The 16,543-nt window shown below is 49.9% G+C and overlaps 1 protein-coding gene across 1 annotated transcript; it reads right to left on the bottom strand.

The window, feature by feature from the left end:
• Window positions 1-766: 766 nt before the first annotated feature.
• LOC113512620 (thyrostimulin alpha-2 subunit) lies at window positions 767-3,536 on the bottom strand. Its single transcript, XM_026896525.3, has 3 exons — window positions 3,422-3,536; window positions 2,119-2,285; window positions 767-1,348 (listed from the first exon to the last, which is right to left on the bottom strand). The coding sequence occupies exons 1-3, from the start codon at window positions 3,507-3,509 to the stop codon at window positions 1,256-1,258; spliced, it is 348 nt and encodes a 115-aa protein (XP_026752326.1). The 5' UTR covers window positions 3,510-3,536; the 3' UTR covers window positions 767-1,255.
• Window positions 3,537-16,543: the final 13,007 nt, after the last annotated feature.

Here is a 16,543-nt window from a genome sequence, read left to right as displayed (position 1 = left end):
ACAGAGTATACTGTTTCGCCCATAATACCCCCCATGCGTTATCATACCTGAGGACTCAGATCTTATTCCTCTGTACCCTGTAAATTCACTGCCATATACCACCCTTCTAACCGAAACATAACTGCTTCACGGTAGAAACACGAATGGGATAGAGGTGCCCAAGCAAACGCCTTTTGTTCAAACCCTTTCTCTGGAAAATACTAGAAAATATATTATTAATATAGAAAAAAAGACGATACACTTCAATAGCTAAAATAGGTTTATAAACGTTTGGTGTTTTTATAAGTAAGGGAACCTAAGACTAAAATGGTTGTAAAACGTTAACAGTGCGTTCGATTTTGAAGTACCGTTCTCTAAATCTATCTCTAAAATTAAAAATTTAATTTCATATTACAACGAAATTTATATTTTAAAGAACAATATAAATTACTTTAATAGATTTAAGTCACAGTTATTATAAATTTAATGTATGATGGTCCCTTAGGATGATCTATAACATAGTCATTTTGAAAAACTATCAAATTACAATATTGAGTTAAAAGATAGGTTTACAAAAGTGATGTTTTAGCATCCTAGAATACCCCAGAATTGTCCGGTGCTCACTTAATTTAGAACGAAACTTAGTAAAGTCACGTCTAAGAGTATTTACATATGTACCTTTTTGAAGGGGCTAGGCTTCCTCTGGAAAATAATTTTAAATACACCAATACCTAACTAGGATTATAGTAGTTAATAAACATATTTATTAATTTTTACTCAAACACTATTTAATAAAATAAATTCATTTATTTCTAAACATCGCAAATTATGCTTATCGTATTGAAATGATTATAAATAAAATTAATATTATTAGTAACATCGACTATACATATGTAGGTAGGTACAACCATCGATGTATTGTTATCGTTGGGATCGATTCTGAAGCACTAGTTCTCTAAACCAATCTTTCAAATTAAAATTTCAATTTAATATTACAGCTATCGCTTTATACTAAGGATCAATGTAAACTAAATTTCTAATAGTATTAAGTCAAAATAATTATAATATAATTTATGCTGGACATAAAATAGTAATTTCTCGAAATTATCGAATTAAAATAATAGGTTATAAGGTAGGAGGTTTAGAGAAATGGCACCTCTGAAATACCCCATTGAAAAGATACCCTTAACAGTAGCTAGGTAACATCCGATACGTGAGAGGCACATCAATGTAGGCACGTATAGAAGACATGTTTTCAGTTATAAGTATATACGTATTATTCTTTTTGGCAATGATAACATGCACAGGAGACTGCGGATTTGAATATTAATTTCCTTTCACCGTCCAAGCATAGGACTTTTACTGGGACCTGAAACAATATTTGTACTTATTAGTAATAGATAGGGATAAAAAATCTAAACTATAAAATCTCTGAAAAAATCATTAAGTACGTATTCCCATTCCCCTTATTTACACATTCACAAACATACATATAATACGTATTGCACCTCACAGAAAAACAGGCAATGATTATTATTATATATATAATGATTATAGGAAAAAGCGGTCTCATTGTTAAAAATATACCCAAGCCTTTTCAGCGTATATCCATATCGCAGGCTGAGTATCACCATTCCATTATCATCTATAAAAAGCTAGGTAGCTAAGAAAGGCATTTTAATTGTGATGAAATTAATATGGAACTAATACTCATAGATTTTGTTTTGCAAAAAGTCTGTTAAAAACAAGTTTTTTTTTTACATTTATGCTTTATCAGACTCTGGGGCACCATACAGGGTTATAGTTTTCATGTATACAAATTAAATACTATAGATCTATCATACTCAATTTACGAATTGCCATTCGTTTTCATCATCAGACAATCCTGGTGATATTATAATGTGGTATTATCATAGAACTTACATAAGTATGTCAAATTTCAGCACAATTTAATGCCAGCAAGTGGTTAAAATTCGCCTTGACATAGAATGGGTCATTTCTTCATATCACTGGTTATTTGAATAGTATTATTTTGTTTAATTTCGCTACCATTAATGTGTGTGACTGCCAATACTTAAAGATTGGCCACCACTATTAACTACTAGAAGTTCCACATATATATTTAATTATAAAACTCACATCTTCAGCCTCCATAATATTGCAGCACTGGCCGAGAGAGGTAACAGGATGTCGCTTGAAGCCCAGCATGATGCTAGGTAGTGACCACGATTCGCAGAATCCGCGGCAAGCATTCGTTGTAATTTTGAATTGAACACAATCCGGTATGCTAATGTTTCTAGTGTGTCCTGAAATAATCGAGCACATGATGTTTAATTTATACTTTGATACAGAACCAATAATACCTACAACAGAATATCTCTGAATATTCCAGTTTGATTGGTAGAGAATGCCTATAACATTAAGTCCGCCTTTTGTAACACCTTTTATTCTTCAATAAAGTTTAAATAAATAAACCATAAATGTCTTAAATTAATAATTTAAGATATTGTTTCAAAAAGAAAAAAATAATAACACCACGCCTTTTAATTTTTGACTTTAATTATGACAGAACCAATTATTTTGATTCAAAAACTAAACAATTAAATCGATTTTCATGAAATTTTAATGGAACTTATCTGAAAGTATTTCCTATTAGATAAAAAAATAACTTTCTAAATCTGTTTAAAAATGACGGAGTTATGAGATAACAAACATAAAAAAATACAACTAAATTGTAAACTTCCTCCTATTTAAAAGTCGGTTAAAAAGGTAAATTTAAAATAGTTACCACATATAGCTACTGAAAACCCGGAAAAGCTTATTTTCAATTACTGTAACTATTTTTAAATATTATTTAGTTTCTCACTTGGTAATTTAATGTTATTACCAATGCCAAATTTGATTTAAAGTAATTCTGTGTCTAGTTAATTATTGTTGAGATCGTAGGTAACTATTACCCACTCGATTGGAGAGACGAGATCGTTGATAACGGGGGATATTACAACTTGTAATGTCTAACTTGTAATTTACAAGCAATATATCCTATCAGGTCGACCTTCACGCGGTTTCTCCTGGAAACAGGTGTGGTTAAGTCTTGAGAAATTTGGTACAATGCGTCAATTGACCTACTTTCATTTTTATCTATCATCCCTTAATACTGTTCTGCCAGCGTTTATCGATGACAGCGCGTTATCATTATTATTATTACAGTTACAATTTCATTTACATTCACAAAACAAATATGTACTTCATTATTAAACTTCATTATTAAAGTACACGGGAAAGATTTCGTCAAGTCTCTCCGAATATGTCAGGTAACAATTAGATTTGATACAAGCAACCATTATCTACTTATATTTTTAGTCGAAGTAGGCACCACTTTTCGAATTTATTAATTGCCTAAAAAGTAATATAATATAAATATGAACTAGGTGAAACAAACCAATTCGATGACAACCGGGTTTACGCCATGAATCAGATGCAAGTATATGACCAACCGATAGAAGTAAAACTAAACACCTTAGAAGCATTGTCGTGATAATGCTTCTTCTTTTACGAAAGAATTTAGAATGATAAAATTATAAGTTAGAATAATTTTATATTCTGTTCTACCAGAAGTCGTCAACATTTCAGCGAGTTAACAATAATGATTTTTTTTCTAAAAGCTGTAATGAAAGACAATTGATTGGCTATCGCCTTCATGATGATGGAAGCCGAAGTGAAATGGGCGTCTTATTTAAAGTACTTAGCATACATCATAGAATTTCTACCAACAAATACGCAGAAATATGGATATCCTATTGAACGGTGTGGACTGCCGTACGGTGAGCGTGGACTGTAGGGGCGTTGGTTCAGGCTGGAGTGAAACACATCGATTACTATTCTGAAGCCTCCGGTACCGTCTGAAGAGAGTATTTTTTCTTCTTGTCCTATTTCTTCTCGAGTGTAGTGCGTCGCTGCCCGGAAGCGAATGCCGCTCGACGAGAGGCGGCCTATCTTTATACCCGCCCGCTCGCATGATAACGTTTCCAACTCGCGTTAGCGAATCTGCGCGAGCGGGACGGGGCGAGAAAGAACGAGACGCGTGTCTCTTCAGATCGGTACTCTATAGCGTTTATTTATTGCAATTTACAATTTCTTAATTCTATTTATTGTTACAATTTCTATTTCTATTCGTAGGTAATAATGACAACACACAAAGAAATACTTTATTTAACTTACACTATCTTAAATCTATGTAAAATCTATATAAAATAACAGAATACAGAAACGATTAACTAGGGACTTAACAACTATAAATTACGATTACATATATACAAATAATGTCGCGAACATAATCTCCCGCCGCAGCTCTCGTAGCTGGAGTTAACTCGTGTTCGCGTCGCTCGATGTCGATGTGGGCAGTATGATCAGCTTCTTAGTGGGTCGCCGTAGGATGCCCTTGTTCGTCCGCACGTCGACTGCTCGGATCTCGCCGTCTGGTCCAGGGTAGGTCGCCACCACCACGCCTCGCGGCCACGTGTTGCGAGGCAAGGTCCCATCAGCTATCAGGACCAGGTCGTCCATTTTGATGGCTCCGTGTGTAGCTCGGGGCTCCCGCCGGTGTTGCAACTCGGGTAGGTACTCCTTCACCCACCGGTTCCAGAAGCAATCAGCTAGCCTCTGGCTGGCACGCCACTCCTTGTGTCCCGCCGCGTCGCTCTCTGTGAAGCTGCCTGGCAGTGGGACGCGCGATGGACCGCCCAATATGAAGTGATTGGGGGTTAGGGCGCTGTCGTCGTCTGCCGATGTTGACACGTGGGTTAGCGGTCGACTATTGAGGGTGTGCTCGACCTCGACCAGCAGAGTGTGGAGGACTTCTTCCTTGGGCGCCCGCTCGTTCAACGTAGCGGCTAGTGCGGTCTTCACGCTACGCACCAGCCGTTCCCACGCACCTCCCATGAAGGGTGCGCTTGGGGGGATGTAGCGCCATCGGATGAAATGGACTGATGACTCTTCTTGGATGGCTTCCTCGGCTGCTTTCTTCAGTTCGACGTCAGCACCTTTGAGGTTGGTGCCTTTGTCGGACCATAGCTCAGTGGGACACCCTCTGCGGCTTATGAAGCGCCGCAGGGCCATTATGGCGGAGTCCGTGCTGAGGCTGCCGGCGATTTCTAGGTGGACTGCGCGCGTCGTTAGGCAGGTGAAGAGCACTCCGTACCGCTTCTGGTGAGTGCGGCCCACTGTCACGATCATAGGCCCGAAGTAGTCTAGGCCGGTGAACGTGAACGGTCGCTGATGATGCGCCAGCCTGCTCTGTGGATGGTTGCCCGTTGATGGCTGCGCCGGTCTTGCTCTTCGTAGGCGGCACAGCTGACACCTCTTCAGTTCACTGCGGACGGCGTGTCGTAGGCGCAACACCCACAAGTGTTGTCGCACCTCGTTCGTGGTGATCTCGAAGCCGCCGTGGTGAAGTTTCCGATGCACCCATGCGATGTATAGGCGCACCCAGGTGTGGTTTCCGTCGACGATGGGGGGCTCTCGTTGCTCGGCTGACAAATCGGCGGCGGCTGCTATTCTCGATCGAAGTCGCAGAATGTCGTCGTTGTCTATGACGACTGACAGCTGTATGAGTCGACTGGATGACGGCAGCTGTTTCCCTTGTTTCAATACTGCGATTTCGTCGCCGAACGCCTCTTGTTGTATCGCGCGAATCCATAGCCGTCGCGCGCGATCTAGGTAGTGTGTGTCTATGGGGATGAAACACACAGATGGACTATTGTTGTTCTTGATTTTCATCTTCGTCTTCTCTCTATCGACTTTCTTCGTGCGGGTCCAAGTGGGGTCGGCGCTCTCTTTCTTCTTGTTTCTCTTTCGGATGGCGGTGCAGCGTTGACTGGTCGGTCGCAGGAGGTCGATGAACTGCAACACCCGTGCTGAACTGCGAACAAGTTTCAACCAATTAGAAAAACGTGACGGATCGGGTAATGCTATAGACAACTGCGTCGCGTTCTGTAGCTTGTGTACGCGTTCTTCTCCCGTTTCCGCTTGATTATCGTCGCTCGTACTATCTTCACGCGGCCACTGCTCTTCGGGGAGGTACAGGAAGTCCGCCCACGGAACCATCTATGCTGCGAGCCGAAGTCCGTCGGTGGGTCGCGTGTGGCGTCGTCTGCTACGTTGTGCCGCGTCGGTATCCATCTCCACTCGTTCGTCTTCGTTTCTTCGACGATCTCGGCGACTCTATGCGCGACGAACGGCTTGTATGCGCGAGGACCGGTGCGTAGCCATGCGAGCACGGTGCGTGAGTCCGACCAGTATACTCGGCGAGCGGGCTTCAGGTCGTGTTCTTCGACTGCCGTGCGCGATAGGCGACACCCGAGGACGGCCGCTTGCAGCTCCAGTCGTGGTATCGTGGTCACCTTGCTGAGTGGGGCCACTCGTCCCTTTGCCGCGATCAGCGACACGTGGACCTCGCCGGTCGCGCTTACGGCCCGCCAGTACACGGCACAGGCGTACGCGTCCGAGCTGGCGTCGACGAATGTATGCAGCTCCGCTGTATCGGCCGTGGCTACCTCCGGGTAGCACCGCGGCACCTCCAGCGCGGACAGCCGTCGCACGTGGTCCATCCAGCTCCGCCAGGCGTCCGCTTCCCGTGGTTGCAGCTCGGTGTCCCAGTCGATACCGGTACGCCACGTCTCCTGCAATATCTTCTTCGCCTGTATGGTGATGGGAGTGGCGAGGCCCAGTGGATCGAACAGTGACATGATCGCTCGTAGCGCTTCCCTCTTCGTCGGCGTCTGTTCCCCGCTGGCTATCTGTGGCGGAAGCTTGTGTCCGTTGAAGTTGAAGCCTAAGGTGTCTTCAGAAGGTCGCCATACCATCCCCAGTATCTTCTCCGCGTCGAGTTGTACCACGCTGTCCCCGCCGGTGTCGGAGAACGCGGCGCGCACTTGATGCGAGTTCGACGCCCACCGTTGGAGATAGTAGTTGGCTCGACCGTGGATCTGTGCGACCTGTCTTGAGACGCGTACGGCTTGCTCTTCCGTGTCGAAGCTGGCGAGGTAGTCGTCGACGTAGTGGTTCATGACCACCGCCGTTGCTGCCTCCGGGAACTCTTCCTTGTACTGTTCTGCGTTCTTGTTCTTGACGTAGATCGCTGTACACGGTGACGATGTTGCGCCGAATATGACACTCTTCATCCTATATTCCACAGGTGGACCCTCTCGTCGATCTCCTCGCCACAGGAATCGTTGCATGTCCCTATCTTCTTCCCGTATGGTGACCCGCATGAACATGTCCTTTATGTCCGCCGTGACTGCCACCCGTCGTTGCCGGAACCGCATGAGGACCCCCGGTAGCGATTGAAGTAAGTCGGGGCCCGGCAGCAGCATGTCGTTCAAACTGATGCCCTTCGTCTTGGCTGCTGCGTCGTGCACGATCCGCAGTTTCCCCGGTTTCTGCGGGTTGATGACGGCGAAGTGTGGCAGGTACCACACCCGTTGGGAACTCCGTGGCGGGGCGACTTCAGCATACCCGTTCTTGAGTAGCGTGTCCATTTGTTGTTCATACCTCTTCTTAATTTCTTCATTCTTGTCGAGTTTCCTTTCGACCAGTTGGAGACGTCGCATTGCCGATTCGTAGTTATCCGGCGGCACAGGGTCGTCCTTCTTCCATAGTAACCCCGTCTCGTATCCTCCCGCCGGTAACGGACGAGTTTTCTCTTCTAAAATGCGTAGGGCGCGACGTTCTTCTTCATTGTAAGACCTCTTCGGTGCGATTCCCAGCGATTCGAGCGCGAAATGTTGCTTCATCATTTCTTCCATCGATTGTTCCTCTTCATGTGTCGTCACTATGTGGCTGATTCTGTGCACCTGCTGTCTTGTCCTGCCGCGACTCGTACCGTGCAGTACCCATCCCAGGTCGGTGAGTGATGCGACCGGCTGCGTGTCGGATCCTCTTCTGACTTCGTGGGCCAGCAGTAGGTGCCAGTTGTCTTGCCCCAACAGTACCGTCGGTTTGCCCTCTTCGTAGACCAACTCCCTCTCTATGTCTTGTAGATGTGGACAGCCCTTGATGACGTTGCGCGGTACCGACTGCGGTGATAACTGCAGTCTGTCCATCGTCCGTGCCCCCACTGTGTATTCTTGTGAATTCCGCCCGTGGATCTTGAAGTGAACACGCGTCGATTGAGCTGCGTTGATCCGTGCCCCGGCCACACCTTCCATGTAGAATGGTGCGGGGGGACCCGTAGCACCGATTCGCTCCGCCACCGTCGTCTCGATGATGGTGCAAGTCGACCCGTCGTCCAGTAGCGCGTAGGTGTCGCACGTTCCCGTGGGACCGGTGATTCGTATCGGCAGGATCTTCAGGAACGCGATCTTGTCGTTTTCCCTTGCCGATGCGGTGACTGCGGCGGACTTGTCCTCGACGACGTGTGTTGTTACTTCATTCTCCGGCTGTTGTCGCGTGGTGTGCAGCAGAGGGTGATGAGTCTGCGTGCACTCATCTACTCCACATCTCTTGCTCTTGCAGGCGTGGCGAAATCTTCTCACTTTGAGGCAACGGAAACACAGCCTATGAGTCTTCGCTAGCTCCCATCTCGCCGATGTGTCCGCTTCCTTCATCGTCTTGCAGTCCGATGGAGCGTGTCCCTCTCGTCGACACATCGGGCACGGTGGTGTAGCGGGTTTCTCCTGCGTCGTGTATGTCTTCGCCGTCTTCCTAGGAGCGGACTCCCGCCGGTCTTCGGACGGTATCTCCTCGGCGGGGGCGAAGTTTCCACATCGTGCGGCGGTCCTTTGCAGGAACTGAGAGAGTGTTATGAGGTCCGGTTGTCCCTCCGGTTGGTCGTTGGCGAAATCGTAGTACTTGAAGCGTAGTACCGACGGCATCTTCTCTGTGACGTTTCTCACTATTTCTTCATTGTAGAGGTAGTGACTCTTGTTCAGCGCTCGTATCGTGGCGACGACGTTCTGCACCTTGCTTGCGAAGAGGCAGACGTCTCTTGCGTTGTCCGAGAGTCGTGGTAGCGCGCGGAGTTTGTTCAGTTCGGCTGTGACGAGTGCTCCAGGGCGGCCGAACCTCGCGGCTAACATCTTCATCACTTCTTCTGCGGTCGTAGACCCGACGAATAGGGAGCGTGCCGCGTCCTTTGCGGCCCCCTTCAAACTTCTGCGCAGTCTTGCTAGGTTCTCCTGTTCTGTGTGTTGACTTGCGCTTTCTTCATAGGCCATCTTCCATGGTAACCACTCGCTCGACGATCCATTGAAGACTGGCAACTCGGTGACTCTTGACGCTGTGGAGGGCAGTATGTTGCGAGCGGCCATCTGCATGGCGACCGCAAACTCATTACAATCGATGCCCACCTTCAGCACCGGTTCTTCTTTCTTCATCGACTGCATCGCTGCTGCTATCGTAGGAATGGCGGCATGTGGGTCAACGTGGCGTGCGTGGTCCCGGTGAAGTGCGTCGCTGCTCGGCTGTGGCGGCGGCGCTCTCGAATCCTCTTCAACGGGTCTCGATGGGACGAACCCCTGACGCTTGCCGGTGACTTCTTCTATCTCTGGTACATGCGGCTCCATTGTGAGTGCCAGCGTGCTTCGACGAACCCAATCCGACGTTCGTTCTCTTCTGACGGTAGCGTCGTCGTCTTCTACTTCCTCGTCGTCCTCTGATTCGGCTTCCAGGGCGGCGACACGTGCGGCGGCCAATTCCACCTCCTTTCGAAGTAGCTCCTCCCGTGCCTTGGCCAGAGCCTTCTTCTTCTGCGAGGCCGTGGTGCGAACCGTGCGTGCCGTGCCGTGCTTCGGTTCCTTCTTCCTTGCTGTCTCCTCTGTCGTTCCTGTGGCTTCGGTAGTCTCCGTGGCTCCTGTGGTCGTCGTATCGCCGGACGTGTTCGCAGTCGATGTGGTGGCGGCGGTAGACGACGTGGCAGCGACAGAAGGCATTCTGACAGCCGCAGACGACGTGGTGGCAGCAACGGACGGCGTGGCAGCGACGGACAGCGTTCCGGCGGCCGTAGTCGACGTGGTGGCGGCGGACGTTGTGGCTTCGGTGACGGCGATTTTTTGTTGCGACGACTTCATGTTTCTCGTAGTCGGCATTTCAGCGATCCGGCTTCAGAATGGTCTTCCTCCAGCGATCCGGCTTCTCGATGTACCAACGGTGTTCCTCCAGCAATCCGGCTTCTCGAAGGACCACGATGAACGGTGTGGACTGCCGTACGGTGAGCGTGGACTGTAGGGGCGTTGGTTCAGGCTGGAGTGAAACACAGCGATTACTATTCTGAAGCCTCCGGTACCGTCTGAAGAGAGTATTTTTTCTTCTTGTCCTATTTCTTCTCGAGTGTAGTGCGTCGCTGCCCGGAAGCGAATGCCGCTCGAATCCAGTCCGTCTTCTTCTCATGCTCTCCCCTAGGGGGAGCCGGGGAAACCTGTCCGGGGTTTTTTTACCCCTCTCAGGTGGTCTCTATCCGCCGCTCATTAATATGAGCGGGTCGTTGGGGTGAACCTGGTTCTTAACGTGCCGCCCCGTTCACTCTGCGCGGTCTTCGCCTGCCGGGTGAGACCCCGTGGGGGGAGGCCCAGCAAACTGCCAGCGTTTGAATGATCGGGACGGCATTTTCAACCCTCATCAGAGGGGGGAGGGGTCTTCATGTGTCCATGGCGTCTTCCTCTGGGTTTTCTTGCACGCGAGCTATTAGTTCGCGTGCGTAGGGCTTGTGGTCCGGAGGTCGCGCGTGCAGGGGCGCTATTCCCTTTAGGTGGTCCCAGCCCGATGCGTCCGCACGCGCGAACATCTTCGTTGCGAGGCTGCCGATGAATTCGTTCAGCGGAGGGATCTTTAGGTCCCTCTCCAAGGTGGCGTTCCTTACGTATTTATGCGCGCCGGCGATGGTGCGCAGTGTAAGGTGTTGTTGCGCGCTGAGTTTCTTCTTATTCGACGCAGACGCGTAGACATACCATGCCGGCGCTGCGTACGTAAGTCGCGGTCGGATGTAGGTTTTGTAATTGGCCGTCTTTATTTGGAGAGGGAGTCTTCCTGTCAACGCTGGGCGAAGGAGGTGCCTGGCCACCCTGGTCTTGTTGCAGACCCCCTTGATGTGGGTGTTGAAACTTAGACGCCGGTCGATGTTCACCCCCAGGTAGGTGACGGTGGTAGACCACTCGATCGGGGAGTCGCGCAGGTGCAATTTGGGAGGGCAGTGACGTTGTCCGAAGTAGATCGCCTGCGTTTTGCGCACATTCACCGACAATCTCCAGTCGTCCAGCCACTTTGGTAGGGTGTCGAGTTGCCGCTGCATTTTCAGCGCTGCGTGCTTCTTGCCGATGGATGTCACTATGAAGGCGGCGTCGTCGGCGTACAGCGCGAGGAGAGACTCGGGGGTAGTGGGAATGTCGTCGGTGAACAGCGCGTAGAGCGCAGGCGATAGGCAGCTTCCCTGTGGTACACCCGCGCGGATGGGTCGCTCTCCCGAACAGGTTTGTTCCACCGTCACCATGAAGCGTCTTGAGTGGAGGAATGAGGCCACTATTCGGACCAACCTTCTTGGTGTATCGGTCTGAGTGGCCATTTTATACAGTAGACCGTTGTGCCACACGCGGTCGAAGGCTTTCTCCATGTCCAGTAACACTGCAATAACGTGCTCGTGCTTATTGTGGGCGCTCGTTATGACGTGCAGGACTCTGGTCAGTTGCAGTGTCGTGGAGTGTTCCGCTCTAAATCCAAACTGCTCCAGGCGTGGTTTTAAATGTGGTTGTAGATGTTTGAGGAGGAGTTTCTCAAACACCTTTGACATGTGTTGCAGTAACGTCACTGGCCGGTATGATTCCGGTTTCAGTACGTTCTTACCGGGCTTAGGCAGCGTGATGACTTTGCCTATCTTCCAGTGGTCTGGGAAATGCCCTGTGCGTACTATTCCATTGTACAGGCGCGTCAGTGCCGCTATAGTGCGCGGCGGCAGGTGACGCAGCGCCGTATTTGGGATGTTGTCGCTGCCGGGGGCTTTCCGAGGCTTCGTCTTTCTGATTTCACGCTGCACTTGTCCCGGTGTAAAGACAATCGGATCTTCGTGAGGTGATAGTGGCGATGATAGGTACTCCTTCACGAAGTTGTCTATCCGTGCAACATGATCACTATTTGAGGATGGATTGAGCTGGAACTGGCGCTCTAGGTGATCCGCGTGAATCTCCGCTCGGTCTACTGCGCGGTACCTCGGTGTTCCGTCGTTCGCCAGTAGAGGTCGGACTGGGGGTGGGAATTTGTTAGCCGGCGACACAGGCGATGAATGCTGTTCCAGTCGTCACCGGCTTCCTCTACGTATCTTTCCCAACTCTCCTTTCTATGGGACTCGATGTCACGCTTTATTTCTTCTGCAAGCTTGTTTAACCTCGTTTTGGTGGTGGGGCATCTGGTGGCCTGCCAGTCTCTGCGCAGTCGGCGCTTAACGGCGAGCTTCCTCTTTATTGCAGCCGGGATGGTATTGGTTGTTTTCGCTACCTTTCCCGGCTGAGATGCGTTTTGCATGGCGGCCTGTATGGAGACTGACAGGTCTCCCGCAAGCTGTTCGACGTCGGCGGAGGTTAAAATTGCCCTCGTTGGCGTGTTGTCCTGCATGAAGTCCGTGAATTTCCCCCAATCCGTCCGGCGGCGCGGGGCCTGCGGCGTCAGGAGCACCGGGGTCATCAGGATATCCATGCACACGGGAAGGTGGTCGGATTGGACGTCCTCCAAGAGGACTTCCTGCGTCAGTTGGCTGTCCAGTCCCTTGTAGAGGGCTATGTCGAGCACGTCGGGTATTCTTGCGGCGTCGTGGGGATAGTGTGTAGGTACCTCTGGACCATGCACAGCGATATTCAGTTTCTCTACTATCCCCAGGAGTTTTCTGCCTTCGGCGCTGATTATGTTGGAGTTCCAAGCCGTGTGTTTACAGTTCCAATCTCCTGCGGCGATGGTCGGCAGCGGCTCCTTGAAAAGGGCCTCGACGTCGGCCGTTGCAAGTTTCGTTGTCGGCGGTTTGTATACTGCAAACACACGGATGGGATTTCTATTGTTGCACAGCTCGATCCCAAGTGCGTACATCGATCCAAGTTGCACCTGTGGGAGCGGCTGGTGGACGATGTTCCTCCTTACTAGGACAGCCAACCCGCGATACACCCTTCGGTCGTCCGTAAGCTCGTCCTTGCGGTATGCATGGTATCCCGGTATGTGGAGTGCGTCGGCGGCCCCTAGCATCGTCTCCGAGATGAGACACACGTCGACTTTATACTCCACGAGCAACAGTTTCAGTAGGGGCAGCTTCTTGCGGATCCCGTCCGCGTTCCAGTGAACTATTCTTATCATGCTAGCTGCGATAGTTTCACCAGGCCCGCGGTTATTACCGGCAAGGGGTCTGCGCCGGTTTGTACCGCGACTAGCACCTCCATCAAGATGTTAATCATCGCCCTCATCAAGTGGTTGTTGTTGGAGGTGCTGGATTCCAGTGGCTGCTTCGCCATCTTCCCCTTGACACTTTCGTGTTGTGGCGCCGCGCTTGATGCGGCCTTTTGTGTGGCGGCTTCGTATTTTGTGGGGGCGGCGACCGCAAGCGGACGGGTTGTTTTTGCCGAAGCCTGTGTCTTGGTCGGCGCGGCCTCAGTGGGTGCGTCTTTGCGTTTCCCTTTCTTCTTCTTCTTGCCTCTCTTCTTTTTACGGGGTTTTTCAGGCAGCTGTTTCCCTCTTTCTGTAGCCGGGTTTGCCGCGGCCATCAGGTTGGATTCGTTGGTGCCGCCTGGGAGCGTCCTATCTCGCCCGGCGAGTTGGCCTGTTGTTCTGGGCGCCGTGCCCGCCTTTCTGTTTCTTATTTCTCTTTTGAAAACAGGGCAGGCGGGGTTGTTAGCGGTGTGGTTTTCTCCGCAGTTTGCACAGGTCGGAGGCTCCTCTCTGGGCCGCGGGCAGTCCCTGGCTACGTGTTCACCCCCGCAGCGGACACATGCCATCTTCCTGTGACACCCATGGGAGGAATGCCTGAAACTTTGGCAGCGGTGGCATTGCGCGGGGCCGTTCTTGCCCCGCCAGGCTTCGATTTTCACCCCCGGCATGCAGAGTAATTCATCAATAGCGTATATGCCGGGGGTGATGCCTGGGGTGCGCTTGATCTGTGCGTGAAATATGCACCCCGGGCGGCCCTGACGTGCTTTGATCTGACGGATGTACTCAGGAACGTATCCCAGCTCCGTCAGGGCGTCGGCAATGTCCTCCACTGGAGTGTCGGCTGGTATGCCCCGGATGGCCACTTTCAAACTCCTCTCCGCTGGCAGTTGGTAAGAGAACCAGCTTATTTTTTCTGTTTTCTCGAGGTCGGAGAGGTACCTCTGGATGATACGGTACTCATCCTCGGACCTCGGGGTGAATCTCACCCCCTTGCCATAGGGGCGGGCGTTCGGGGCGCAGTTCAACAACTTTTTCAGGTTCTTGAAGTGGCGCACCCAGTCGGGCAGGTATTCCACTATTAGCGGGGGCAATCTGGGTCTTTTTGCCGCTGGCGGGGGCGGAGGCGGTGCAGTGTCTCTTGCTGTGCTTGAGGCCGCGCCTTGGTTTTTCGTCATGTCCGGTGGTTGCGTAGGGGCCCTTACTGCGCCCGCATATGTCTGGCCCTGTGAGTGGGCTGGCACTGGGAGTTCCCTGGGTCTCAGCCTTGGGTCTCTCTGTGGCAGTGGAGTCGATATCTGCGGCGGTGAAGGCTCTTGGCAGGGACGCTTGTGTCCCTCGTTTGCCGCGGAATCTGGGCTTCTGGGCCTTCGGGCTGGTCGTATGGCTGCCAGTTGGAACGATCGACCCATCTCTCTTGCCAGCTCCATCTCCTCTATTGGAGGCGACGGCTGGTCCCTCAGTCTCTCCGCTTCATCCCCCACCAGAGCGGCGATCCTCTCTTTCATTCCCTGGGAGAGGAGGTCCGCGGACAGCACTTGCGCCAAAATCAACGAGTCTCGCTCTAATGTTGATTTCGGCGAAAGGCCGCCCGACGAACCCCCGCTCCGGAACTCGGAGAGGCTCGCCGCCCCCGGCGGTGGCATGCCGCTCGAGGTGAGGAACGAGGTGCCCGCCTCCGCGAAGTCTTCCGATGGCGACGGTGATGCGGGCGATGGGGGAACGGCGGCTTGTTGTTGTGAGGGCCCCTCTGTGGTGGTCCTCGTTGCTGGATGCTGCTGTTGATGCCGGTAATTTGCACTGGTGACACTGTTTGCACTATCACTCGGCACTTGTTCGCCGCGCTGAGCTTGCACTAGTGTCGCCGGTAAACCGGCGCGAGGGATGGTTACGCCTGCACGGTTACTGCACGGCGCGGTTGCATCGTCGCGTGGCGGGTTTGTCGTACCCGTGGCACGTTGCGCGGCGCGGGAGCGGGAGCGCTCTCTCCCCCGCGAGGGGGAGATCGCTGTACGCGGGCGCTGCGCACGGGCGCGCGCTGGAGGGGGGGCAGCGGCGGTTGAGCCCCCCTCCTGCGGTAATGGTACACTGTGGCCCTGATAAGGGCCTTTTTCGTCCGGCCGCCTGGCCGGGCTCGGCATTCTTCGAATTCTTCGGATTCACCTTCCTTCTGCTTCTGCTTCACCGCTCGACGAGAGGCGGCCTATCTTTATACCCGCCCGCTCGCATGATAACGTTTCCAACTCGCGTTAGCGAATCTGCGCGAGCGGGACGGGGCGAGAAAGAACGAGACGCGTGTCTCTTCAGATCGGTACTCTATAGCGTTTATTTATTGCAATTTACAATTTCTTAATTCTATTTATTGTTACAATTTCTATTTCTATTCGTAGGTAATAATGACAACACACAAAGAAATACTTTATTTAACTTACACTATCTTAAATCTATGTAAAATCTATATAAAATAACAGAATACAGAAACGATTAACTAGGGACTTAACAACTATAAATTACGATTACATATATACAAATAATGTCGCGAACACCTATATACTTGAGAATGTCACGATGAGTGAACTGCCCTGCATTCATTTTAATTTATTATTTTTTATTATGAAAATCTACACAGCTAATTAGACATGACAATTGTCAAAAAAAGCCACGTAGAAAATACGTAATGCATCGGGATAGATTGAGATCATTTTTGTATCGATCTATTTTAAAAACCTCTGTCCAAAAAGTCGAACATCGAGTTCCAAATTTATTACCACTATTAGGTAACTTGTATAATATAGCAAAATAAAAATGTTTGAGTCATCTGACTATAATAGTACAAGTACAGAAATAAAGGGGATGTTTTCATTTCACCCCATAAATCGCTCTGACGCTAAGCATTAATAGGATACAGAAAGGCAACAAACGGACCGTGTTTTATAGACATTTTGCTTACGTTATTCGTTATTGTAGCTAGGTCATGAACACCCACAGAAAGGTATTTACGAATTTTGTATCTACCTAAAACGTAAAATATCTACTACTACAGTTGATCATTAATTTAGGATTTAAAAATTCTAAATATGAAATCATATAATGATGATTTGATTAAAGAAATTAAAAGCTTTATTAACCTTTTTTTATACCACTGAGGTGGCAAACAAGCATACAGCTCACCAGA

Source organism: Galleria mellonella, unplaced genomic scaffold (assembly GCF_026898425.1).
Source record: "Galleria mellonella isolate WM207_F2 unplaced genomic scaffold, CSIRO_AGI_GalMel_v1 utg47471, whole genome shotgun sequence".
In the NCBI taxonomy this organism is placed as follows: domain Eukaryota; kingdom Metazoa; phylum Arthropoda; class Insecta; order Lepidoptera; family Pyralidae; genus Galleria; species Galleria mellonella.
This window is presented reverse-complemented; position numbering and strand designations above follow the sequence as displayed.

What these genes read in the sequence shown, in the direction of transcription:
- LOC113512620 (XM_026896525.3), bottom strand. Translation starts at nt 3,509, where the DNA reads ATGCTTCTAAGGTGTTTAGTTTTACTTCTATCGGTTGGTCATATACTT. An exon ending in ACCCGGTTGTCATCGAATTG is followed by an intron (nt 2,286 to 3,421) that starts GTTTGTTTCACC and finishes CGATTATTTCAG; the next exon opens with GACACACTAGAAACATTAGC. An exon ending in ATATTATGGAGGCTGAAGAT is followed by an intron (nt 1,349 to 2,118) that starts GTGAGTTTTATA and finishes ATATTGTTTCAG; the next exon opens with GTCCCAGTAAAAGTCCTATG.